The sequence below is a fragment of the Scomber japonicus genome, chromosome 4 (genome assembly GCF_027409825.1).
Source record: "Scomber japonicus isolate fScoJap1 chromosome 4, fScoJap1.pri, whole genome shotgun sequence".
In the NCBI taxonomy this organism is placed as follows: domain Eukaryota; kingdom Metazoa; phylum Chordata; class Actinopteri; order Scombriformes; family Scombridae; genus Scomber; species Scomber japonicus.
The window spans coordinates 27,197,216-27,224,362 of NC_070581.1; the positions used below are offsets into that span (position 1 = coordinate 27,197,216).

Here is a 27,147-nt window from a genome sequence, read left to right on the forward strand (position 1 = left end):
GTAGGTTTCTGTACAAACAACTAGATATAGCAGTTAGTGTGCTTTAGAAGTGCTGGTGGTCAGAGTTAGTTAAATTTGGACAGAGTTTTCCCCTGTGTGCAGTCTTAATGCTAAACTAAAATAACCAGCTGCTGGCTGTAACTTGATATTCATTGTATTACACACATCACATGGGTATAAGGGTATTTTTCATAATTTTGAAATATTCCTTTAAACAGCCCTGCAACCCCCTCACCCGCCACCCTACACCCCTCACCCCCTCCTTTAGTGCGTTGCCATAGTCTGCACAAGCCGGCTCATTGCTATCTTCCTTTTATAGTGAGGTTTGCAGCAGCACACTGTTCCTAAACTCCTAAACTCCCTCTTCCCTGCTCAGGGCAAACAGATAGAAGGAAAGATACAACAAATTGAAATAAAACAAAGACGCACAGAAGGAGAAAAAATAGAAGGATGGAGAGAATATGAAGAAGAAGGCAAGACTTGATTATTTCACAAAAAAGCTGTGATGATGCTGTTTAGTGCTACTGAACAACCATTCATCCTCTTAATGTGACCGAAATGCCTCTGAAACGACTAAACATAAGAAAGGTAAAACAGTGGTAACATATAGAATAAAGAAACCTTGACAGCTTTGGTTCCTGAACTATTTTACATCATATAAAATCAGTAATACATTCTTCTGTGACGGATGGTTTGTAAAACTGAATACCAGCAATTGTATTCATCGTGAGTATATTTGGATGTTCGTCTTCAGAAACCATCTGCAAAGAATATGATAGTGGCAGTGAACTGCTCTGGCACTGGTGTTGGTTGGAGCTTCCCCTGTCTGATCCCCAGCCTTAGTTGCAGGACTTTCCATATGAGATATTATTCTCATGCATTTCAGGAATACTGATAATGAGCCACAGATGCAGCCACCAGAGTACATGTGCCAGGGGGAGCAGGACCATCAGGATCTAATTACTTAATCCCATCCAGTATAAAGTGGCAGACTGGCAGTATAAATATTGACTGTAAAAGTATTCTTTCTTGCTCTATCTCTGTCTGCTGATTTACTCGACACCTGTCTTTCTCTCTGCTGCTGAAACAGCAATGTGGAAAATCTGTTCAGATCATCATGGAGTCAAGCGGAGGTCGAGTCCAGTGATGGGCAGCCTGTCATGCTTTTGATGAATCCTCGCTGCTCAGTATGATTATCACAGACAGATATAGTCCTCTCGGTAATGGTAAGAGACTCTCATGTTACTAACAGATTTCGGTTTCAGATTCCGCCATGGGGGACAGCTGATCTGCTGACCTGAAGTCAGCTCACAGGGAAGTCATTTTCCATTCATACTGTATCACACGCAGGACATTCATAATCTGTGCATAATCTTCTGTAAAAGTCATCCCTCACCGCTTTATCATTTCTCTGCTCCCCTCCCAACTTCACTGTGGTATCTATTTTTAGTACATCTTCATTTTAGAAACACAAATGAATTCAATATCATCATCGAAGCTCGAGTTGCACCGAGTAGGAGGAATCATTGGGTTCAGGGTCAGGGTTTTCACATGCAGCACAGAGGTGGAGGAAGCTTTCCGTTAAGAGGGTGAAAGAGAGAAAAGAAGGCAATCTCTCTGAATCCGAGGCTAAGACTCAGCAGAGAGCGTCTCGGTTTTGCCCAATATGGTATGGAATGCTAAGACACCTCAGCCATGTGATGTGAAGAAGCAAAGCGACTTAGAGGGGGGAGGGGCAGGGGGGCAACAGGGGGGTTTGGGTCTCCTGGATGTCTTTCTATGAGATATAAACCAGCATTTTGTGTTATGTGCACGTGTGTGTGTGTGTGTGTGTGTGTTTCACATTTATGATTGCAGTACATCTCAAAATGTTGCATCAGAGATCAGAGCTGCCTTTGAAGCATACTTGGCTTTCGGGTGAGAGAGCAACAACATGCAAATATGAAACAATGTCCCTAATTAATATTGATTCAAATAGGACAACTCAATTATTGTTGGTGGCATATTTTCAGCTCTAGAAGTATCTGATATCTGGAAACTATGTTTGGAAATGTTCGGAAATCCTTTTCACGGTGATGATGATAATCACAGAATGCCATAAAAATATTGAAACTTATTCTCAGGGACTCTCAGTGTATCGGAAAGTAGTTTGTATCAAGTGACTAGTAAATATTCATTTTTCTCAAACAAAAGAAAATGTAAAGCCCTTTAGCTCCATCTAGTGGTACCAAATGCAAACAGCGGGAAAGTGGGGTTGCTCAAATTATTTTTTCACTGAAGCTATCTAGGATTACTAATAAATTAAAAGTATATTAAAGTTCTCCTCATACCTCTGCAGTGTTGTAGTCTGATTCCTCGACATCACAGCAGCGTCGTCTTTGCTGCTGTTTTGTGGCAAAGTTCAGCTGTACTGCCTCCTCAATAGGGTTCTGATTTTCATCTCTCCACTGTCTCTCACCAGCTGTACATGTAAAGTAAGTATGTCAGTTTATCGACTGATCACTATTGAAAATTAACAATAAATTTGTTTTAAATTTGACTGTAGATATAGGTAAGTATGAAAGCAGTAAACAAAAGAATAACCTCATGTATTGGTCTTTTAGATGAATTCATTCATAATCAATGTCCAGACAATTGGGAATAAATCAATCTAAGAGACCAATATATGAGGTGATTCATTTTGTTGTTTTGTGACTCTAGAGGGCTCTTCCTGAACATAGAGAACATATAACAAGAACAAGAGACATGTTTTAAAGGCAGAGCACCCCTATTTTATTTCAGTGCAGGAGAAGTGCACCTCTTATGTATGTAGGTATGTCTGGGAGATAAATGTTTTTTGATACTGTGACACTGAGTGCAATAAAAAAAAAATCCCTAAGGTTAATAGCTTATCTTTAAAAAGATCCAATGTATCTCTGACCTCTGAAGGAGTTGTTGCTGGTGTTGGAGGAGTAAGGCATGCCACAGGATCCAGTAATAGACGAATATGAAAGGCTTGTAATTGGAGATTCAGCCACGGTTTCTAACCTGGGTTCAATGTTCCCCTGCTGTACATGCAGAAGAAAAAAAATCAGATTTTAAAAACTCACAAGCAATACCTAAAGTCACAAATAAATCCTCTCTGGACCAGAAAGTGTGAATTAATTTTTGAATTAATATTTGCAAACTTTTTTTTTTTTTTTACTAACCTCATCCATTTTGCTCCATTTTGAGCTAATTTCAGTCGGTTCCCTGGAATCCGTCAGGCTGGCATTGACTCGTCTGTCATCCGTCAAGCCTTTCCAGAGACAGGACCTGTCATCTAGAGTGCCTCCTTCCTCCATCTGTCTGTCTTGAGCAGACAGGTTGTTGGTCTTCTGAGCCTCTTTCAGGTCTGTCAAAGTCACACCCTGCAGGAAATTCATACAGCTTCATATCTGTCAACACACGTCCCAGTAAAACCTCGACTTCTGAGAGCCATTTGTCATTTACCTGTGTTGACCTGCGAGTCTGTCTGGCATGACGAGACTTCGCTTTCCTCTGAGACTCTGCCTCTTCATCTCTGACTGGGGTCAGATATGACCTGAGTCAATACAAAGTAAATCATAAAGAGTTTAAGTAAAAAGGGTGCAGCAGGGCATAGTCAGAGAAATGCACACAGAGGACAAGATGATACTCAGTTTTTGATCAGTTGCATTATCGAAGATGTACATACATATACAACAATTATAATAGTAATGTTAAATTATAGAGCACTTTTCAAGACTTAGAAAGTGTTTCACATAAAAGGCAGTTAACTCAAATCAACAATTATAAAATCAAAAATATAAAATCCAATCAATCATTATGGGTAACCAAAGACATCAAGTGAAACATAACCAAATATTGCCTACCTATAGTTAAACACAGTTGTAAACATACATGCTCCAAAAAGGTGTCAAAAAAGCAGCAAAGGATAAAATCAGTCTCACAGTACATTTAATTAACTAATTATGCCTATTCTTTTTTTTTGACATACAACAAGTAGAAAACCAGATTATAATTTTAGGGATGAGAGGAAAATATGTTGCGACTATATTGTAACTTAAAGAGACATATCTGCAGTGAATTTGTTCTGAAAATGATGTGTTCTTTTTTTTGTGACATGGCAACAAAAAAAGGAAGCACCACAATTAATATTGTAGTTTATTGTAGTTTTGCAGTTTCCATTCTTACTCTTATTTCAATGAATAAATGTATAAAAATGCAACTGACAGACACTGATGCAGTGATGTGGCTTATTGCTAACCGAGGAACTCTTTGTTCTTGTATGAGCAGCATATATAAAGAGGACAAGACAGTCACCTTTCCAACCATGCATAAATTCAGCCACCAGTTACCCACTTTGACCAGTCACTAATCCAACCTTGGTGGGCAGAAGCAAATTAATTAAATTAAATTAAGTACTGAAATGTAAAAGGCTTTCACTTTGTTAGCTACTCAATAATGAATGCAAAAAATGTCACGTCTCCCACTTCCTTCCTGCTGTGTATCTGTATTTGCGGCCTCATGATGCTTAACATCCCACTGATTTACGCTTTTGAAAAACCTCTCCCTGCACCCTAATATCCCACCTCAACAGGAAATATATCAGAATAAGGAAACGAAAGATGTTGTCAGCTGTTTCATTGTGACTTCAAGATGTAAGCAAGATTTCCGGCGGTGACTTCACAGACATACAGAAAGAGCTGAGCTAGCATCAGTGGAGAGGCTCATGTTTTACCCCAAGCTGCCCGCCCCTCCTCTGCTACTCTATTGTAAGCTTTTACTGGTATTGATTTTTCAGTTGTGGAGTCACCCTGAATCCTGACTGAGTCAACGGGTTCAGCAGCACACTCTTCTGAATATAATGTACAGAGCTTCGACTACTGACTCAATGACTGTGCATGGATCCAAAGAGTGATACGAAAAATATTGCAGTGAAATAAATCAACAACAAAATAAGTGAAAGCTACTACAGCTGCACATCAATTTATTGTCTAATTACAATTATGAGAAGAAGAATAGATTTTATCCATAAACACTGGCGCACAAAACCTGCTCCCCATATATAATGCTCTCTTTAAACTATATGATGAATATGCATTCATAATTAATCAGTTCAGATAGTTGCTAAGGATAATAGCCTTCAGCCAAAAAATGACTAATGTACATAAGAGAAGCAAATCAAAGAGACCAAGGAGAGAAACTAATCTTCAGCCCCCAATGTAACAACCTCCAAGCTCACATTACATCAGTTTAATAAGGCCTACAGCACTTGTACTAAACATAATTACATGAGGACATGGAGCTTTGCCAACACAATAGCTCCAAATTAGTAAAATAAAAATCCAGGAATAGAACAGTATGGCTCGTGAAACTCTGAAACTTACCTGGGAACAAATGCTTGCATGGTCCCTGTGGAGGGTCAGAGCCTGAGACACTGAGGCACTGCAGCAGTGAAGAGTGGGAGAGGCTGTACAAAATGACCGGAACAGGCTAGAGTGCAGAGAGAGAGAGAGAGAGGGAGAGAGAGGTGGTGAGAAAGAGAGAGAGACTTCCTGCTCATCTAGATGATGCACACACAATCAATTTAGACTTTCTGTCTACCAAAGTCTGATGCAAGCAAGTCTATGCACACTTCAGTTCAGTCGAACATGTGGGCAGCAAGCCCATCTCTGCTAATAGCACTCAAGGATTTATTTGATTACATAATAAATTATATGAATCAACTCCATGTCTCAGTGTGTTACAATGATTCATTCTTTTTACTGGGAGGGGATGACGGTGTTGAAGGATAATTATGTAATTTAGGAAGCAAATTATGTATTCATGTATTCATTGATGCATTTACCTAGGTCGAGGGGCTTAGGCTTACTCCAGCATACACCAGGTAGATGCACGACAAAAATAATCGACCTACTGGGTCACACAAAGAAATGAGGGGTGACATCTTTTGTTTGAATGATACGTATGTTGTGCCCCCAACAACATTCAATTTTACCAATTTTGTAAAAATTTCATGTAAATGTTTGAAAAAAGTATTTGCGTTCTGAGTTTTGGCTGCCAAAAAATGCATTCGACTGAAAAAGTGATTTAATAAATGAATCAATTTTTCATCTGTTGACCTGCATCCTGAATATATGATGGGATCTAAACACAACACCGTAAATTTAAATAACAATGATTGATTCTCTTAACATGGTAGTAAATTGAATATTTTGGGGGTTTCACCTGCTGGTTGGACAACAAGACATTTGATGACATCACTTTGGCCTATAGGAAATTGCAAAGGGCATTTTTTTAACTGTTCTGTAATGTTGATGATGCCATATGATGTCAATTAAAATGACTGAAAGTTTGATTCCTTGCACATAATAAATGCACATGTAATTCTGGTGAAAACAAACACAGATAACCAAATACTTCATTTGACTGTTAAGCTTGATTTCATTATAAACATGGGAACATCAGGCTGAAGATAATATAAACAGGTACTTTGAAACTATTTGACAAATAAAAGCTCATTTATACAATATGGGGAAATATCAAACCTGACATATGTGGACAGATATTTAAGAGGTTACTTATGGTGATCGTATAGCTAATCAGACCCAGCCGCATGCGCTGATAATGAAATATGAAACACTAACTCTGCATGACCATATTGAATGGGACACAACACAGCACAGAATTGAGAATACAAACTTGAAAGAACCAGGGTTTATTTTAAAAACAAGGTGAAAAAAAGTCATATCGGCAGTAATCAATGCCATGGCAAAAACAGTGCATTTTGTAAATGTGAAGTTAAGTCTTACTAAAAATGCATAGTGGTGCCCAAAAGTCTTACTATACTACTGAGAAGCTGTTTAATCACTTATCAGAAACTTATTCCAGAGTTGTGCAACATGTATATACAAACATTTGCCTAAAAACAAGATCATTTTATAACAATATATTTGATATGTCTATTGCCTGCCCCAATCACAGCTAGAAAGCAGTGATTTTACCTTTTTTTGCATTATTTGAGGATTCACATTATTGTAGTTGTCTTCATAGCATCCCAGAGAGACAGTCTTGTGATGTGAGAGTATGTTTTGCTCTTTTTTTTTTTTTTTTTTTTTAGATCTGGTGACTGGTGAGAAGAAGCCATGAACAGCACCACTCCTTGCTTGTCCTCAGACCTCAAACAATCCTGGTGCCCCTTCCATCCATGTTAGGATCAGAGTCCTGCTGCAAAACCTAAAAAGTCATGATTCTGTAGTGTAAAGTAGCCCTTCTATTTTGCTGATATGCAGCTGAGCCTGTGTATTTCCACTCAAGCTTGACTCTGATCTTATAAATTGTTGACCTGATGTCCTCACAAAAGCTCCCTGTTAAAACTTTGCTTCATCTGTAGTCCACACTTTCAGGTTCAGCAGTGAAATTTCACTTCCATTAAGACTTTGTCATTAACATGTGGTCTGACAATAGCTACAGTTTGTCAGTTGTCTTTGGACTGATTGCGTTCAACATATAGATCTTTAGTTGCTGTGGTCTAGAGATGCATCGGTTAGTTGATTAATTGAAAATCAACTGATCCTATAAAATCTTTTTAAAGTGAAAAATTCAAAGAATCTATTTGCTAATGTTGTGAAATGTGAATATTTGCTGCTTTTCCTTGTCTTAACATGACAGTAAATTGATATTTGGTGGTTTCCAACAGCTGGTTGGACAGCAAGATATTAAATGACATTACTTTAGACGACAGGCATGGGCATATTATTAGTGTTTTGTGATGTTAATGATGCCAAATGATTAATAATTGGCAGATTAATCAAAAATAGTCATTAGTTGCAGCCTTAGTGTAGATTGCTTAGGTAGGTTTGGTGCTGTTTTGAATGAAAATGACTTGGTTTGCATATCACTGCAGATCTAAAAATGCTAAATTTAGCTGCACATCAGCACTGTGAGTTTTTAGGCCATCTGGAAAACAATTTGTCCCTGAGGTGCTTCACTGAGCTCCTTTGACAGCTATAAACAACAGCTTATAAGTTAATGCATAGATCATATCTGCTGTTTCTTATTAAAAGGCTCCCAAAAAAGACAAAATGATTTTCCAAAGTCTGATTTTGGATTAATGCATACCTAAATTTAAAAAAAAGGAAGCAAAGCAGTTGATGAAAGTAAACTATTCTTGGTAGAGGGCTCAAGCTTTAAGATCCCACTGTACCTTACAATACTAAAGCTGTATTCTGTTTGGCTGGAATTGTAATCAGTTAAAAAAAAAAGTGCAAAAATGAACCAAACTTTAACATGTAATCCTCCAGTTTTTAAGTAATGAACCACAAAAATGCTATCAACTACAGCATGTCCTACACTTTAAATAAATCCAGGAATTGTTCTTATCAAAAGAGTTTTTACTTCTTTTTTTTTTAATAGACTTTTCCTCTAGCTCTTTCATTGGCTGTTTTTTGATGTGTAAACAACCAGGGTACAATAAATTACTTCCTGCATTTGTTTTCTATTCTAAAATATTATCTCACAATATATCTCAGGCAGTGAAAAAATGAAACAAACTTTAATATCACCAAGATAGGCATCACTTATGGCTTCAAGTGCATTAATAAAACAGGTTATGTCATTGGCTTTTAAGTTTTCCAGTTTAAGTACAGAATCTAATGTTGACAAAAAAGTTGACTTCTTAAAAGTGGAAAATGCTCTATAGAAAGACAAGTCATTTTTTCTGGATTAAGGCTTTTGAGGTTGTTATTGATGGGTAAACCCTGAAATACTCATTTCCTAACTTCACAGCCTTTTTATATTTTGAGGTACAGGTTTTAACTCAGCCTAAGCTCCAGCATAGTGAGTGAATTCTTCTGAATATCTCTGCCTTTCAAAAGAGCAACCACATTACTAATACTGCACCCAAACAACAGCTATCAATAATGTCCTTGTATTTGTCAATTTATAGACTGTGACTTTAGCCTGAGAAAGTTCCCCTTCTCCTTGGCGGGTTTGTCAGGTGTGGAAAAAAATCCCTTTCTGGTGACATGCATTCTGTAAAACACAACAAAACAGAGAATTATTAGGAAGGATATGTTAGTATGGGCAATATTAGTAAGCTAGTAAAGTTAAAACAATAGTTGATTACACTTTTATATCAGTAATTTAATCATAGATTATTTTCTTGATACATTCTCACTCACATCCAGCTTTCTTCATCATCTTCTTAAAGCTCCTCTCTATCTTCGTCTTCCCACTCAGATGGCTCTGTCTCCTCTTCAAAATGGCTCTCGTCTTCAGCTGCTACATCCTGCTGATCTTCCTCCCCTTCCGATACCTCTTCCTCTACATTAAGTTTCTCCTGCTCCGGTGACTCCTCCTCAACTCCTTCTTCTTCTTCCTGCTCTTCCTCTTCTTCAGGTGCCTCCTCTTCATCTGCTGTCTGCGTCTCCTCATGAGGCATCTCCTCTTCTACATTTTGTCCCTCTTCTTCCGTCTGTGACTCATGTTGCTCGGTCTCATCCTCTTTTACTGCCTCTACTGCCTCTGCAGGAGCAATTTCTTCTGGTGCAGAGTCCTCCTGCTCAACAGGAGCTTCGTCTTCTGCAGCTGCCTCCACTTCACTTGCCTCTTCTTCTACAGCTGCATCAAGTGCCTCTTCTTCAGTTGCTGCAGGTGCCTCTTCTTCGGCAGCGGGAGCTGTTTCTTCCTGTGTCTCCACAGGCTCAGCAGAAGGTTGAGTTTCATCCACCAGCTAAGACAAGGAAAGCAATACAGTATATTGTAGTCTGAACACAAAATAATTTACAGCTCTGCTATCAGGATATCCAGGTGACTTGGTACATGAGATGAGATTAAAAACATGATCTATATGGCATGAATGTAAGTGTAGATGTGAATCCATTAAAGAACTATGCCAGGCAATTAGTTCATTCAAATTAACAAGATGGAAAGCTCATTACGGTTCCCTCTGGGCACATAGTGAACAAAAATAGTAAAGGGATCATGTGGGCTGACAGTTTGTGTGTTAAGGCATGTACGTGCCATTATAATTCAAGTATAATCTAATCATACACTACTGCTTATTCTGAGAGCTTTATTATATACATAGTGTTTTACATCTGTGACCCACATTTAAATCGTTAATTCAATGAAGAAGAATCAGATTAGCTTGCGTGTTGGATACCTGGGTAACCTGCTTCTGTATGTTCTCCAGCTGAGCCCTGAGTTCAGAGTGCAGGCTATGGGATGCTGAGTTCTGATCCTGCAGACTCTGACGTACCGTATTGAGCTGCTCCTCCACACCAGCCTGCTGGAGCCTCTGGGACTGTTCTTTCTCAAGCAACTCTCTGGAACACAGAACAACCTCAGTGAAAATCTTGGTTTCAAAAGATGTTTTCTGCACTCGTTAATTGTGAAGACACAAAATGTGACATGTCATAAAATATGATACATAGTTAACCGGGTGCCCTATGAAGCCCAAATCTTCACAGTTAAAATATTGTTATAAGGCGCCAGTGCCTTTATAACTTTCTTTGAGTCTGACATGGGCAACAATGGCCTGTGAACCACAGTTCCATGATGTTTACATAAGCTTCAAAGAGTGCAGATTTTACATACAAAAGAAATTTTACGCCAAACATTCAGCTCCAGAAATCATCAATACAAAGAAATGTTTATACAGATGAGAACAATCTCACAATGTGAATATGAGGCCTACCAACACTGGCCTAGAGTAACACAGAGAAGCAGACAGTGGCAGCCAGAAGGGCTTTGACAAAGTCAACATAACGTTATGGGTCACAGGAGGTGAGCTATTTCTCCATAGCACCAAAAGCAGCTGCTTTTTCCACAATTTACCTGACAGTAGCCATCTCCAGCGTGCTGGCCTCCAGGTTAGCCTGATAGCTGTTCAGCTGCTCCTTCAGGCTGAGCACCTCAGCAGCTTGTCCCTCCAGGGTGGCACTGAGAGTGGCAACCTGCCCAACTCTCTCCTCCAGCCTCGATTCTGCTTCTCCCAGGCTACCCGTCAGGCCCTCAACCTGCTGGGACAGTTCCGCACTCAAGATCGCCAGGCTCTCCACCTGAAGCCTGACATCCTCAAACTCCTCATTCTTCTCCTTCAGCATGGTCTGTAACTGGCTCAGCTGCTCCAGAGACACTGTGGCTTGCTGCATCTCTTCCAGGCGGGCTTTCATCTCAGTGTGGAGCGACAGCACCTGAGCGGGGAGGTCAGACGTCTTGAGCTGCTCAGCTGTGGCCATGGCCATGCCCACCTGTTTCTGCGCCAGTGCATAAGACTCCTCCAGGCCATTCAGGCGAGCCTCCAGACTCTCGGAAATGTGCAGCTGCAACGAGACACAGGAGTAATGTTAAGCCACGCTGGCAACATGGAGTGACCATTATTGTCACTGGGCTGGTGTTTTGATAGTTTCTTAAACACTGTACATGTGCACCCCAAAACAATTACAGATATTGTATTAGTCAGCCTCACTTAAAGCTGCAGTCAGGGGCTGAAGCAGCAGCCATTTTTAAAATCATTTTGGTTTGTTTAAATTCTTGTTATGTTGCAAACTCATTTAACACATGCAACAGACTTAAAACTGGAATGGAGTGAAGTTGCATAAACAAATTAGTGTTTTCTTCCCCCAATTCATGTTCATCAGGAGCCAGAAAACAGGCCACAAAGCCAACCAAGGGTGCACAAGTAAAACCTTTGCAGAGGCACATTTATGAGTCATGAAAAGTACATTTGAGGTTGTACCGGAAATATTTCAGAAACAAGACTGAGCTAGCAGAGTTGATGTCACACAAAGATCTTGCCATACTGACTTCCCTAAACATAATTTGAAAAGTAGAGTTGCGGGAGGAAAGGAAGGACTGAGGAGTGGATTTGTTTTGAATAAGTGCTTCAAATAATGTTGCTTATCTCCCCAGGGCTTCCTGCAGCAACTTCGATGTTGGATCACAGATAGAGTGACACAGCATCCATTAGTTTCAGTTAACAGTGACATAACAGGGTCACTTCATTCATGTTCAAACATAAAACTAGGGATATAACTACTTTAGGGCTGCATTTACAAAATATCAGAACATAGTGAAGAATGTCCTTGATAATTTCTTTAGGCTATGGTGACAAATGTCTTGCTTTGTCTAATCAATAGTCCAAAATCCAAGTTTACGATCATGGGCAACACAGAAAAGCTTCAAATTCCTACATCTGAGAGGCTGCAATCAGTAATCATTTGGCATTTTTGCTTAAAAAACAGCTGAAGCAATAATTTCATTACTGAAATTGCCCTTCAATTGCTGACAATCATCTAACTGATATTTTGGCTGGTTGTTTCAGCTCTAAGGCCACACTCATATTCAGATATATTTGAATTATCATTACAGAAATCCAGAAGAACCAATAATTAATTTGTGTTTTCCTAAAATCTTTCAGCCCGTAAACAACCTCTGAACTGGTGTTCAGTATCAAAAGACTAAATTTAGCTTTGGCACATTACTGTCTTGTTTATTATTATTTTGGCAGCATCCTCTGGCAGCATGTTCTTGTTTGGTATTATAATACTGATAGGTTTCACACAGAGAGAACTTTTGACTCTGATTTTTGACAGTGAATAGACTCTCTGTGTTTGACTCACTAATAAAGTCACTGTCCCCCTCCCTGCATTTGTAGGTCAACATCCACACTGCTGCTGTTAGAAAGAGCAGCTTTTTGTGGCTACTCACTGAGGGTCTTGGCATTTTTGAAATCTGATAGGAGGCCTACACTTCTTTCCTAACTTGCAACTACCAGCATGCAGCATGTGCTGAGGCCTTTACTTATTATTTGAAGGTGTTTGTGAAAATAATAGCCCATAAAAATAAGAATTTTAGTGTATTTATAATATGATAGAGGTCATTAGATGAGGCATCTGTTGGTGGCTGTACACTCTGGTGACATATCATATTCTCACGGGGGACAATCATCACACTTATTTTTAAATCCTTACCTTACCACTTGACTGTCGCATTTCTTCGTGGGAAGCCTGTAATTTCACTATCTTCATCTGCATGCCCATGATATTGTCTGTTAAGTAGGTTAAAGTTTGGTGTTGCTGGAAACAGAACCATGAGCCAGTGGCACCGCCAATTACAATCATTAGAAATAAAACCAAGAGAAGAGCGTAATTATTACTCCCTCCTGCGCGAACTTCTGACTCCATAACTTCATTTTTGAAAAAGTTATCTTCATTGTTGTGTTTGCCTTTTCCTCTCCGATGTTTGGCAGTCATCTTCCTACAGAGGACACAATGTTCTAGCGAGGCAGAGAGGTGATATTCAAAGGAACCGTGGGTCAAAAAAGCCTCGGCTGGTGTGAAAGCGGTGATTTACTTCTGATGGCTCCTTTAAATTGCGCTGCGTAATTTCGCCTGATTTAAATCACCGCACAATAATGTACCGAGAGGCTGCAGGGAGTTCTTGATGATGAGGTTGAGCAGGAGAAGAGAAAGGGAGGCGTGGACCGTAGGTAGCGTGCTCGTCCATTCAGGAAGAGCGAGGAGGAGTGGGGGCGCCTGGCTGCCACCGGGAGTGGCTGATCCTCCGCCACCATGTGCGCTGCTGTCATCTAATGGAAAGACTACACGTCCGGCAGTGGCCTTCTGTGCGCTATTTTTTACTGCAGCTGAGGCCAGAGTTGGTGCATGTGGCCTGTAGCAACTGCACTCCTCTGTCTTATAATAATAACCACTCAGTTGTGAGTTAAAACGTATTAACGATACATTTATTGTGACCTTATCAATTAATTATCTGAACAATGTCATCCCTCTTCATGCATTACCACAGTGTCCATTTAAAATGTGCCTATGAGACTTTCACATTCATTGGCATGCACAGACTGGTGAGGACACATTTCTATTTAAGGTCACCTAATTAAAGTCACCACTGTCTTAATTGTCAATATATTTTTGGCATTTGCTGCCTCCTTACATTCCATCTCATCCCTTCCCTTTAGTCAGGTTATTTTCTGTTTGTTCTGTTTGTATGGTGCAAATAAACTAAACTACATTAAAAACTCCCCACACTAATCTACACCAGACTATTGATGTTGGCCTGAAAATTACTTTATCGATCACTGGAGGCATATTTGAAACCCCTACACACCCATGGTCCACCCACACAGATGTTTGCAATGATGTTGTCTAATTAGCTCTGCTCAGAGCTGTGTGGGCATGTACAAACCTGATTAATATTTCCTTCACTGTTCTGTTACAGTGGAAGGTCGCTGAACACTCGCTTAGAAACTACAAAGTTACAAAGCAACAAAATAGAATGTAGTGATGGAAGTTTAGCCTTTTCTAGCTGTTGATAAATGTCTAGTTCATAGTTTCAGTGATAAAATACACTGGAATAATTAGCTGGAGAAATGGGAACACACTGAAGGGTCTGGGCTTAAATAATGGGTAATAAAACCAGTAATGGCAGAATGGAAGTGTGCAGTAATGTGAGAGTACCTTTAGTAACCCATAGATGTTGGTGACACCACACAATTCACAGCACCTAAGAGGTCACTCCACACTAACCCTCTTTTTCTCTCCATATGGACTGTTTACTGCATGCAGCTGTCGGTCCTAAAGAAGGGATCTGTCATCTGTTCCTCTACCTGAGGTGTCTCTACATGAAACTTTTGACTGATGCACAATAGGTTAGTATAAGCCTTTTTTATGGAACATGGTAAAAGCACATGTGAAAATAATAAAATGAATGATGGTTGAATTGGTTTAAAGGTAGAATATGTAGAATGAGCAGAACAACGCCATCTAATGTCTCGAGATCGTAGTCGCAACAACCAAAAAGTAATTCCAGCAGTCGAGTTGCCAGGTCCGTTGCCGGATTTTATTTTAGCTCTAACTCTGTAAATATACCACTTTATCCACATGTCTAACCTTTTTAGGCGAGAAAGTAGCCCTTTAGATCCACAATGTGACTCTAATTTGTCCAAATAACATCTGCTTAAAGTTTTGTTCCTGCGAATTCGGAGCCACTCAAGTTAGCCGTAGCGAGTAACGCACTTCCGGTCATTTTCACAAAATAAAACACCCGTTGCCTTTTATTATTAAGAAAACCATAACGATAGAGTTGGTGCTTTTATTTTGAAAACAGGAAGCGAACATACCCTCGCTGTAACTGAATTGAAACCACCGAGGTACATTACATTGTAACGCCAGTGGGAGTAGCAGCAATGTCTCTGCATGTACTGCCTAATCCTAAACACCGATTGGTTTGTGTGTGGTGTCGTCAGAAGCAGAAGAGGCTCACGGTCGTAAACATCTAGTCACGTGTACTCTGAGATGGACGCGCAGGTCAGGAAATGACGTAAACGGACCGTACATGGTTTGTTATTTACCGTAGGCTATATGGACTAAATACATGGACATATTGAGGAAAATATTCCGGTTTTATGGAAACGGATTTCATATTTCACAAGAATGGATACTTGGCGAGCTGTACAGGAAGTCCTGAGTCATAAGATGATCGTTGTGGATAAAGGGAAGACTTTGAAGGTATGTAGGCACTATAGCTGTTAGCTTACTTTAGCTGAGTGGCTAGCTGAGCTAATCGCTAATACTATTACGGCTGTGAGCAACCATATAAGTCGTGGGTGGTCTTGAATGAATCGGGAGAATCTAAGCTTTCTAACAATGTACGGCATGAGTATATATGTTTAAGGGTTGGTGTTTAAAACATTCAGAAGAACGTGTGGCTACCTCCTAACATCCGTCCCGTCCCGTGAACGGAACAGCGTGCGTTAAGAGGTTAATGATCAAATATCAAAATCCGAATAGCGTCAGAAAGTCAACCCACTCTCCACATTTCCATTGCTACCGTTTTGATACTTCATGGTACACAAACAAATAGCATCTCATATGAAAGCTAAGACCCTGGCGAGTTCAACAGTACCACTATTATTGCGCTAAAAACTCAGTGAACCAGCAGCCAAAGAATACAAAGGTAAACAACCATTTATTTACAGCGACTAACAGATATTCTGTCTTACCTTCGAAGTTTTGTGATAAAAAGTTGTACTTGAGAGCAAAAAACGCTGGTTTTAGTAAGTCCAACACGGCTCTGCTTGTTTACAACTCCATTTCACCCAGTGCCAGCCTACAGTAGCTGCATCGGAACAACAGACAACCCTGGCAACCCGCAATTCCGGTCGCTAATTGGCTGGTACAGTGTACACAGAACGTGTCAGAACGTCATTGTCGAACCCGTCAAAAAAATTTAAAATTATTAATTCAGACTAATTTTTTTTTATTTTTTATGGAAAAGCAATACTTTCATTCTGTACCCCTCAAAACGCCCCGTGGCTGTATTATTTTTTAAAAATATATAGCTTTTAATAAATATTCTACATATTCAACCTTTAAGGCTCCTCATTGGGACAGTTGAAAGGTATAGAGCAATTGTTAATGTGATTGGTAACACCTGTGTTTGTTTCCTAATCAAAATCCCTGGTAGGAATATTGTATACTAAGTTCTTTTGTCAGTAAAAGTCATATCTGATAGAGGTAAATCAGCTGGACAGAAAAAAACAGACAACCACAGTATCATTAGTGTTATATAGCTGCTTTAAAATAAATATAGTTACACAAGCCACTGTACCACGGTATCTGCAATCATCTGGTAAAAGATTGTATCAATATTACAACCATTTCCATGTTCTGCATGAATTTTCTGATTTGAATCACTTGATTAAAAACTCAGCAGTGGAATAATTATGAAACCAGAAAAACAATGTTTTATTTGAGGAATCATTTTATTTTAATTTCAGTAGCAGCCCAATAAACACAATGTTCCATCATTTCCTTCTTCATAATGCAACTGGTGCATTACTTCCAAGCAGCACGACCACTTCAATTCAAACATCATGTATTAGATATCTAAACTGTAAAATAAATGCTGCTCATACAGTGCTCATTATAGTTTCTTCACTCTGTAAAGGAGGTTAAAAATAGGATTTAGCATCTTTTAGTATCTTTTTCCCAGCATGTCATTTAAGTTAAAGTGCAGGTGTGTTTCCTTCTTACCTCTGACACTGAGTACAGTGGAGCATTCAGCCCGTCCCAGGGCATTCTCTGCAGTGATGGTATACTCTCCCATGTCTTTGGGGCCCACACGAAGGATTAACAAGGAGCAAACTCCACAGATGTTGGAGATGTAATAGTTGGTATCAGTGTTTATACTGATGTGATTTCGATACCATGTGATACGAGGTTTGGGATTTCCTTTCGCTGCACAGCTCATGTAGCATTCATAGCCTTTCGGTGCAGTGTGAAGCTTTAAAGGTACAATGAAGGTGGGAGCACATTGCAAATCACAGTCCTTTCTGGTTGGTAAACTCACCACAAACTTTTCTACAAGAGAAGAGATTCAGTTAGATTTATTTTCTGAACAATCTATTCAAACTTTTTTTTGACAGGCATTTGTGCATGACTCACAAACACACCTTTCTTTCTCTCCGTTCCCCATGTTGGTGACTCCGAGGGTGCAGATATGCCCATGTCATTTTTGGCATAGACCCGGAAATGATATTCCCTCCCATGCATGATATTGCAGGCTGTGAACTTGTTATTGAAGAGTCTGTCAGCCACTGTGGACCATGTGCGTTTAGTAGAGTCCAGTTTGGACACTGTGTAGTGGAGGCGGTCATCACGCTTCTCATCAGGAGAAGGTTCCCAGATCACTGTGACTGTGCCAGGCACATTTTCCTCCAGTTCTACTGGTCCAGGAGGCTTTGGATCATCTGCAACCACAGGCAGGTTTACTGGCATCAGATCCATTAACAGATTAATTTGAAATTGATTCAGCTGATGTGTCTCTGTTAGAATTTTACCTGTAACCCTGACTTCTGTACTGAATGTCTCCTGTCCTGCGAGATTTTTCACTAAAATTGAGTATATGCCTGAATCAGAGCGCTCAGAGGAGGGGATCAGCAGCTGTGATGAGCCATCAGAGTTACTGATGGTTACTCGCTTTGTCACTGGCACGTTGTCCTTTAGCCACATAATCACTGGCCGTGGTAAGGCCTGGAAAAAAGAGCATTAGAAATATATTAATATAGTGTCCATTTGGTCTTCACTCTTGTTTAATAATAAAAATACTAATCAGCTTAAGTATAAATATTCACCTCAAAGTTTATCGTGATCCTGACAGAATTTCCCGCCTTCACCACTAAGAAACTCTTCATCCTGTGGTTTGTGAACTTTGGCCTCACTAATATAAAGAAGAGAAGATTTAGGTCAGTGATTTAGTTCGTTTTAACAGCAAAATCATGCAAATCTAAAAAAATAAGAATTCATAGCTACAACTAACCAGCAACATATATAGTATTTCCAAGTTTTTTTTTTAAGAAGAGCTGACGTACCAGGAGAAGGCATTGCAATAACATAATTGGCCAATTCTTCGGGAACACTCTCTCCTCCATCATTAGTTGCAATCACTCTCACCCAGTACATGTCCATGGACTTAAGGCCTTTTACCCTGAAGGAAGTCATAATGATGGGGGTGCTATTACAGCGGGACCATTCAATGCAATCCGCTGGACGTATCTCAACATAATATCCTTTAGCTTCATCCTGTATACCAGTTTTTTCCTCAGGTTTAGTCCAGGCCAGGACCAAATGGGTGTAAGAAGTTTCTGTCAGCTTCAGGCCTGTAACTTTACCAGGAGGCTCTGGGGAAAACAGGAAGAATATCACAAAATATAAACAAATGCAATATCAGGTATTCAATATTTAGATTTATATAGTGTACAATAGAAAAAAGCATACACTGTAAATAAACATATTTACTAAATCTAATATACACATAATTAAATCTTTTTGATTGATTTATTTTTACATATTATTGTGTACATTATAGAAAAAGAATAGCAACACTTACTCTTAGGGTCTCGTGCAAAAACAAACTCAGAAGGGTCGCTACATTCACCAGCTCCCGAGATGTTTATGGCAGTGACTCTGAATTCATATGCCATACCTGCCACAACGTCCTTCACTTCATATTTCTTCCCTGGAAGTATTTTTAGATAGGGAACAAGAAACATCACTATTATGATGTACAATGATATTAGTTTGAACAGGAGTAAAATAAAAATTAAGAGCATACCTTTTATTAGCTCATCCAAAGCATTGACAACAGTCCATAGATTACTCCCCTTCTTGCGCTTCTCCAAAATATAGCCCAGGATACGTGAACCTCCTGTTTTACTTGGTGAATCCCAGGAAAGGCTTATGCAGTCGTCATAGGCGCTGACCACCTTTGGAGGCGCTGGAGGGCCAGGGAAGGCTGGGATATGCAGCAAAAAACAAAACAAAAAAACCCCATAAAGATACTGGTGGTAAAGTCTGTAGTCTGAGAGATATCAATTTTCTTGTATATTTTGTGACTACACTTACATTTCCAAATTCAGTAATATTCTGGTCATGTTACAGATGAAGCAAACATATGCTTTGCCAGTGGTGATTGTGATGTGGACAGATGTGCAACATAAGCTTGAAAAATGTTGACCTAATTTACACTATAAAGGTAGATCCTTTGCTTTTTAAGGAGTAACAGAATAATTAAATAATTAATAAAGCAACTGAATAATTAATTTGTCATTTGTCAAGCAGCTGACAAATGACCCCCCCCCCCCCCAAAAGAATAAAATGAATCTGAAATCTGAATCAGTCATTGGCAGATCAAGAATTGCATTGACATTGAATAAGCTGATAATCAAATAGGTAATTTTCACTAAACACATTTTGCGATGTCAAAGTATAAAAAGCAAAGGAAGAAGTTGTTGTTTTCATGGTCCTTGCTGGGACACTTGAGCAGAATATGAGCCATAAAAGTTTCTGCAGAGACAAATACCCTTTCCATTTAGATTAAATAGTGTCATACCATGTGAACGATATATCTTCACCAGTTTCTAGTCTGTTGATATTTCATTCTGATATTTTTGTTTGCTTGCTGTAGTCTTTTTTTTTTAAAAAAATTTTAAATTTGAGTTCAACCACCCACCTGGCTGGAAATGCGCATGCGCAGTGCTGTCCCGTTTTCAACCAAAGTGAGGTCTTGAGAAAACATTACAATCAATAATGATCTTTACGCAGTTGCAGACATGTAATTTTCATTTTGAGTCAGTGTGACAGTCTTTGAGGGAGCTGGACATGTCTCAAAACATTGCGGTAAGTGTTGTTAAGCAACCTGCAGTGAGTTATTTGCTTCGCTGGCTGAGTCCATTTTCTTAGCATGGGTTTTGGTTTTCACTAAAATATCAACAACTTCTGTCCTCGTTTTCCCCCACATCGCTTACTATACCTTTTTAAATGTAGCCTACTGTACCAGAGCTAGTTTTTATCAACAGTCCCCTTTTCAACAGGTCACAGTTAATATATAAACGCAAGATAACAAACAATACAAAGCAAAAAACACATAGGACACGATAGAAAGTTACCAACATGTTATATCATCTGTTTTTTTTTTAAACTAAGTATAACTATTAAAAATAGCATGCAAATGTTTACCAGCAAATTTAGTGTCTGCAAACCATTTGTGCTATTTTAAATTTTAGATATTAGCATGTCTGGTTTCATGCTAGCATATTAGTCCATTTCCTACTCTACTAACTACACCTGATAACAACCCAAGCACATTGGGTTGATATGGACAGCTTAGGCAACTCGGTTAACTTCATATAACATCACATTTTCCAATCTATTTGAGGTGGGACCCAATCTTCTGTGAGTAAATCTGTTAGCCGGCTGGTGTTGGATGAACAACAGGTTGTGTGACTTTGCCAACAGTGATGGAGGTTTCTGCCATCCAAGCTTAATTACTGTTTTCTAACAGCAACAGCTTGTGGAGAAAAGCTGGATGGGGACCTTGGAGAGGACTTTTTCCAGACTTGTCAGGGATAACTTTCAACTCCGGCCAGCTCTTCTGTTGAGTCTTGTGGACCACTGAGACTGATCTGAGCCTTGATGGAGAACTACTACAACACGCCCCAACACTCCGCCAAGGATGACTGTGGCATGGACTTCTTTTCCAAGCAGACCTTCAAACAGTAAGTGCAAATCATTGTTTTTTTTTTGTTTTCTGCTTGTGTTGTGTTGGCTGCTGTGCCATGCTGGGTCTCTGCTTGTTGTAACCTTTTTAAACGTGCATCTTCTTTGCTCACTTTTCAACAATCGCTGTTGTTTTTGGGCCCTGCGTGAGATTTTCTGTCTGACGGATTCATAGATCTAAAATGTATTGACCACTGTGGACGTTATTGACATTTGGAAAGGAAAATAAGATCATTTTCTCCTATTGATTGTAATTTGATGTCATTTTGCTTGAGGTTTTGACTTAAAAGATTTCTAACCAGTACCAAGGACTGTTGCATTGTCTGTCTTAGCCAAATGTTATAGTGGCAGGTTTTTTGGACATTAGAGTTTGGTGCAGGTGGATTTTAGACTTATGTGTTATATAAAAAATCTACAAGAGGCTTTTTAATCATCATGTTTTATCACAGGATATTCTTGCTCTCCTTACAGCCACTGCTTCCCATTACTGCACTTTATTGGTATAGATTAAATGGTAAATCTGTGCTCTGGTTTCTCACACAGACCTCAGACATGCATATTATGTGAAATGAAAAGTCAGACTTTATTGCCCGTGTGCTTTAATTTGTCTGCTTACTGTGTGTGTGTTGGGCCTGTGATCTACTTGTGATGTGTCTTGGATGTACACTGCTTCTCCCCCCTCTCGCCCCCTGGACTCCGTACATAATAATCATAGATAATGGTTGGGCAGCACAGAGTGCCAGCAAAAGATAACACCACAAATAGGCTTTGGAGTACCATTTGTTATTTGACGTGCACTAAAAGCAGTGAGGTGTATTAACAAAAAGTGAAATCTTATTAGGGTATAGTTTATCCTCTGTTACATTACTGTCTTTAGTGTTAGTGGGTGGGACAATTATATTAGTATATCTCACCGAGTGTGCCAGCTTGCATATCGTCAGTCTCCATCACTTCACTTACACCCTCCGCAGTCACTGCTCGGATACGATAACAATATTTTCGGCCACGGTCCACATCTGTGTCACGGTAGCTGGGCACATCTGGAATTTCCCCAAGTTTCTTCCAGGTGTTTCGTCCGACCTGCTGTCGCTCCAGTATGTAGTTAATCAGTGGTGAACCTCCATCGTCCTTTGGAGGTCTCCACCTAAATTCAATACATGTAGCTGAGCTCTCTGTTACCTCTGCAGGACCCAGGGGTGAAGTGGGTTTGTCTGAAACACAAAATGTAGTTATTTGAAATTGCTTATGTGTAAGTGAGCTGATACTTGTTTCTTGGAGAAGTCGTATTTTTATTTAGAGCTGGCAAAATACAATAAATTACAATAAAATAATGTATATTATTTCAACTTATGTATTTTCGTACCACATCTTTAACCTGTCACATTATCAAAACCTGCGATTGTACTTTAAAGTAAACAATATTTATAAAACAATTCCTGTTAGTGATGTGGCAGTTTTGCAGTTGATGGTTTGCATTTGGAAAATAAGTAACTGAATGTGTCCAGGTAGGGATGGGCTCAGGGACATGTTATGCTCCCTTTTCACCTTACAGAGAAAAGAGTTGCCTCATTTGTACCTTATTGTAGATGAGTAATGAAGCTTTTAAGCACGCTGCTGTTTGCTGTTCTTAAGCTTTTACAAGAGCAAAGTACTTCTTATTACACTGCTTGCAGCACAAATAGCATCCTTAGGCATCTATAAAGATAAGAATTTTAGGGAGTTGGATGTTTAGTTAATAATTTACTTTTTAAATTGGACATTTTTATTGTTGTGGTAAATGTTTTTTTTAGTTTTTATAGCTGTGGAGGAAAAATGATCTGTGGGGGAGAAATTTCTGTTTTGTGTTTTAATTCTCTTGTTGTCCTTCATTTACTCACCGAGCACAATCAGCTGTGAAATCGCCTCAATGAAGCCGTGTTCGTTCTTCAGCTTAATCTTGATCTCTCCTGTGTCCTTTCTCTGGCACCTGCTCAGCAGCAAGCGGCTGTGACTTACAGATTTCTCTATCTTTGTATTGTTGTCACCTTGGAGCTTTTCTCCCTCTTTGTACCACTGAATCTTTATGGGTTCATAGCCAACAAAACTCAGTTTAAAGATGGCGTTGTGCCCCACTTTAACTGTTATAGGCTTACTGAAAGTACATAGGTCTTCAGGGTGAAACCGTGGGGGATCTAAATAAAAAAAAAAAAAGGGATCAGTTCGGATAATTTTGAACCTCATATGCTGTCAGCTGGGATTGGATTCAGTGTTAACATTTGCTGACCTGTATTTATAATAATAATAATAATAATAATATATGCTCTATTATTAAACAGCATTATTGTTATTCTAACAAATTCTCAAACCTCGGACGTTGATAATTGCTTCTGTTTTACGGCTGTCTGCCTCAAAGCGGTATTTCCCAGAGAGCTCTTCTTTGCATGTTGTTATGATTAATTTGTGGATCGTGCCATCTTTAGTGATTGTGAAATTGTCATCTGGGGATATCTGAAAGGAAGAGATGCAGGCAGATGAAAATAAATGATTGAGCAACAACAATTGAGTTATTATTCAAGTCAGTAATATTGAATGGTCCCCCCCATAGGGCTTAATGTCCAGCTGTGGTGTCCTATATATGCCCAGAGTAACTAAACATGTTTGAGGTCCATCACAGATTAAAACATAATGTATGAACAGCGTATAGTGAATAACAGATTCCCTATAATTGGGCTGGTAATATACTTTTGTTTTATTCATCTTTCTTTCAATGATTTTTTGTGTGTTTGCCGTTTACCATATTGGCCCAAAATATGAGGCAACCCTGATTATGAGACAACCCCCCCTCAACACCTGTTTTGGAAAAAATGTTTTTTCGAAGGCAAATCACATCACAGTACAGTCACACACTCAGACACGTCTGCCAGACTCTTGAAAGCAGTCAATTGTATTTTCTTCGGCAGTTAACATTTATTAAGGCTGTCTGTTCGTCTTTGAGCTCCTCATCATCTGTGGCAGCGGTCAATTTGCAGTTTGACAGATTTAGTCCGTTTCTACAGTAAAGATGTCAGGAGATACTTTGGACGAGGACTGAACAATTAATTGAAATCGCAAAATATGGACTGCTGCAATTTTCAAATAGCAGGAGGCACAATATCTGTTGAAGGTGAAAAGTGTGTCAAAATCCCATTTGTTTGGTACAGATCCCTGCAAAAATCACAACATTTAAATATTGTCCAATTAAAATGAGAATAAAAATGATCATTTCCTCATCTATTGCAAATCATATTGCAATGCGAGTCAAAATAATTGCAATTAGTCGTTCAGACCGACTTTTGTCTCATTTTCACTTGTCGTGATTTTTTTTTTTTTTCACTTGTCGTTTAACCTGCAGAAACTACTGCAGGTTAAACTGGCCAAACGAAACACTTTTTGGACTGACTGACTCTTACACACACAACATTAAGGCTATGAACAACCCATAATGCAACACTCTCTCTAGGAGTACAGTATTTCTGATGACAGTAAAGGGATGGAGAAGAAATGTGAAGAGAAAGAGAGGGATGAGATACAGTCAAGGTCGCTGACTGACTTTGATCTGAGGATGTTGAGGTTATACTGTACATGTCCTAGCAGCCACCGTGACTCTCATCTTGTGCATTATCTTGATGTACACCAACACACAACCCAATAAAAAGAAGAGTTTGACCTTTTAAGCCTAACCTTTTTGCCGTCTCTGAACCAGGCTCCCTCACAGTCTTCACTGCTGACCTTGCATGTTAGCTCAGCGGCCTCACCGATGATAGCGCTGACATCAGACAGTCCACAGATGAACTGAACCCCGGGATCTAACATACACAACAGTGAACAGCAAGGCTGGTTAACTGATTGTTTTCATTTCCAAAAGCAAACCTGTTAGTTGTGTTCACACTGAGGAGGGATAGCTGAAAATGTAATTTTGTTGTTAGAGTTATTACAGGATGACTTTTATTTTTCTCCCATTTTACTTTTTCAGATAGATTTCAGTCTCTGTTGGAAGGTTTTTATTCACTTTTCTTCTCCTGTGTGATACAGCTCCCTTTCCTGTGCTATAAATATTTATCCCCTCAATGTTTTCTTTTGTATTCAATGTGGGTCAAACAGAAAATTGACTCTCATGCTAGCCAAATGCAGATCTGTCAAGAAATCCTCAGGTTGATGACAAAACAATCCAGCTTTGTGGGGTAGCTCTGCTTCTGAAGAGGCTCCCTGCTGTGGCAAAATAGAACATCAACACTGAACACGGAGCAATGGGTATTAACTAGAAAAATAACACAGTTACCAATTTCAGAATAATTGATTGAGGTGGAGGCAATATGTTTTTGCAACTTGTCACTAAAAGGAATAATGATTTCATTGTTGTAAAGCTAAACTCTGGATATTTTGAATTGACTACAGATAATGAATCAAAATTTCATATTAAAATATGCTTGGAGCGAATCGGCATGTCTTAACTGAAAAGATTAGCCAGTTAATTGATTGTTTGATTACTCTATCATCAGACAATTAATTCCTAAACAGTCCAATTTAGATAAACGAGTCATTAAGTCATGACACCTGTTTGAATACTCACCAATCACTGCATCTTCTATCAGTGGAGCTTGTCTTTTATGCTTTGAACGTGTGACAACGCCAGTTTCATCTTCTGTCTCATTGTACTCAGTGTGTGTGTGTGCAGGACCTGTGCTTTCACCTTTGAAATCAAAGTATTTAAATGTTTCAGAGAGCAAAATATAATAATGCTATTGCACACACAGTTTATTCACTGAGCAGTCATCCATACAAGACCGTAATATAAGAATATATGATATAAGAGTCACAAAGATACAATAATATACTATTTGGGGTCTCTTACCATTGACTGCATCCTGTGTTTTTTGATCTTCCTCCGAATGATTCAAATTTGTGACCTCAGAGTCCTCCGCATCTTCATCTTCATCTTCATCACTTCCTGCTTCATTTTTATCTGTTAGAGCTACATAATTCAGGTAGTAAACACTCAACTGTACATATTTGATATGAACAGTATTTCACTGCAGTTTTATTCAAGTCAAAGCAAGCAGCACTATGACTTTATGTACAGTTTCACCAGCTATTCTCATCCTTTCCTCACAAGTTCAGTATTCAAACAAATCACAGCATTTCCATATGTGGATGAAATAAAAACTATTTCAACTACACACATGTAAGCGGTATACAATGTTCCAGGTGTACACTCTGCAACTCTCATAATTTCCTTTCTTTTGGTCTGTAACATAGTCTCAAATCAAGAGTTATTCTTTCATATAATAGTATCAAATACAACATGAGCTCTACAGTCAAGACAGTGATTCATGATGGAAAAAAGAGATGATCCATCACCATTGTAAATAGCACAGAAATAGAATTATACAAAGCAATAAAGACTGTTTCTTCTGTCAGTACTCTACAGTATATCAGCTGCAGGTATGACTAATCTTGAAAGTCAACTATAGTACAGTTTCTCCGTGCAGTCAATGTCCCAGTTATTTCTTACCAGATCGGTGTTGTTTATTCTGGTCCTTCCTTGTTTGCTTTGAATTTCTGACAGACGCAGCAGAGTTTTCATTTCCATCTGAATCTGTCGCTTCATTTTGACTTGTGGCAAATGTTTGAATCTGGTTTACCTCGTTATCATCACATCTGCTGCTGGACCCTGCACAGATACAACAGAAAATCCAAATTCTATGCACCAAATAATTATGGATGTTAAAATAGTCAAAAACACACTTAGAAAAGTGGTGTCAATCACAAAGAAATGGATCATTAACATAAATATGGATATTAAGAGCTGCTATGTTGCCTTACCTGTTTCTCTATGATCAGTCTCTTGACCATTGGTGATGCGTTTTGATTTATTGGATGATCCAGTGAAGTCTTCATTATCTTCAGAGTGTCCTTCTTCAATAGCATCTGTGGTATGTCACAGATATTATAATGAAATAGTTCACAAGTGATACTCAGATCAGTATTCATTGTTCGTCTAATCGATTAACAATTGCAGCTCTGGTATAGTGGGGTGTGATGAAAC

At 39.0% G+C, this 27,147-nt stretch overlaps 2 protein-coding genes across 2 annotated transcripts in view; one reads left to right on the plus strand and one right to left on the minus strand.

Annotated features, from left to right (window-relative positions):
* The window catches only part of LOC128357989 (serine/threonine-protein phosphatase 4 regulatory subunit 2-like), a 149,332-nt gene that overhangs the window by 93,145 nt on the left and 29,040 nt on the right, over positions 1-27,147 (plus strand). The gene's annotated exons all lie outside the window — the stretch shown is intronic.
* LOC128357660 (immunoglobulin-like and fibronectin type III domain-containing protein 1) overlaps positions 8,545-27,147 on the minus strand; it is a 44,477-nt gene continuing 25,874 nt past the window's right edge. Inside the window, exons 11-28 of the mRNA XM_053318030.1 lie at positions 26,925-27,029; positions 24,783-24,907; positions 23,429-23,570; positions 22,961-23,254; positions 21,998-22,294; positions 19,141-19,320; positions 18,916-19,044; positions 18,398-18,706; positions 18,161-18,246; positions 17,867-18,059; positions 17,480-17,776; positions 17,061-17,387; positions 13,430-13,654; positions 12,981-13,057; positions 10,843-11,330; positions 10,265-10,331; positions 9,186-9,736; positions 8,545-9,036 (exon numbers count right to left, since the gene is read on the minus strand). Coding sequence (XP_053174005.1) covers positions 9,209-9,736; positions 10,265-10,331; positions 10,843-11,330; positions 12,981-13,057; positions 13,430-13,654; positions 17,061-17,387; positions 17,480-17,776; positions 17,867-18,059; positions 18,161-18,246; positions 18,398-18,706; positions 18,916-19,044; positions 19,141-19,320; positions 21,998-22,294; positions 22,961-23,254; positions 23,429-23,570; positions 24,783-24,907; positions 26,925-27,029 — 3,869 coding nt within the window. The 3' untranslated portion in view covers positions 8,545-9,036; positions 9,186-9,208. The remainder of the gene's footprint in view (positions 9,037-9,185; positions 9,737-10,264; positions 10,332-10,842; positions 11,331-12,980; positions 13,058-13,429; positions 13,655-17,060; positions 17,388-17,479; positions 17,777-17,866; positions 18,060-18,160; positions 18,247-18,397; positions 18,707-18,915; positions 19,045-19,140; positions 19,321-21,997; positions 22,295-22,960; positions 23,255-23,428; positions 23,571-24,782; positions 24,908-26,924; positions 27,030-27,147) is intronic.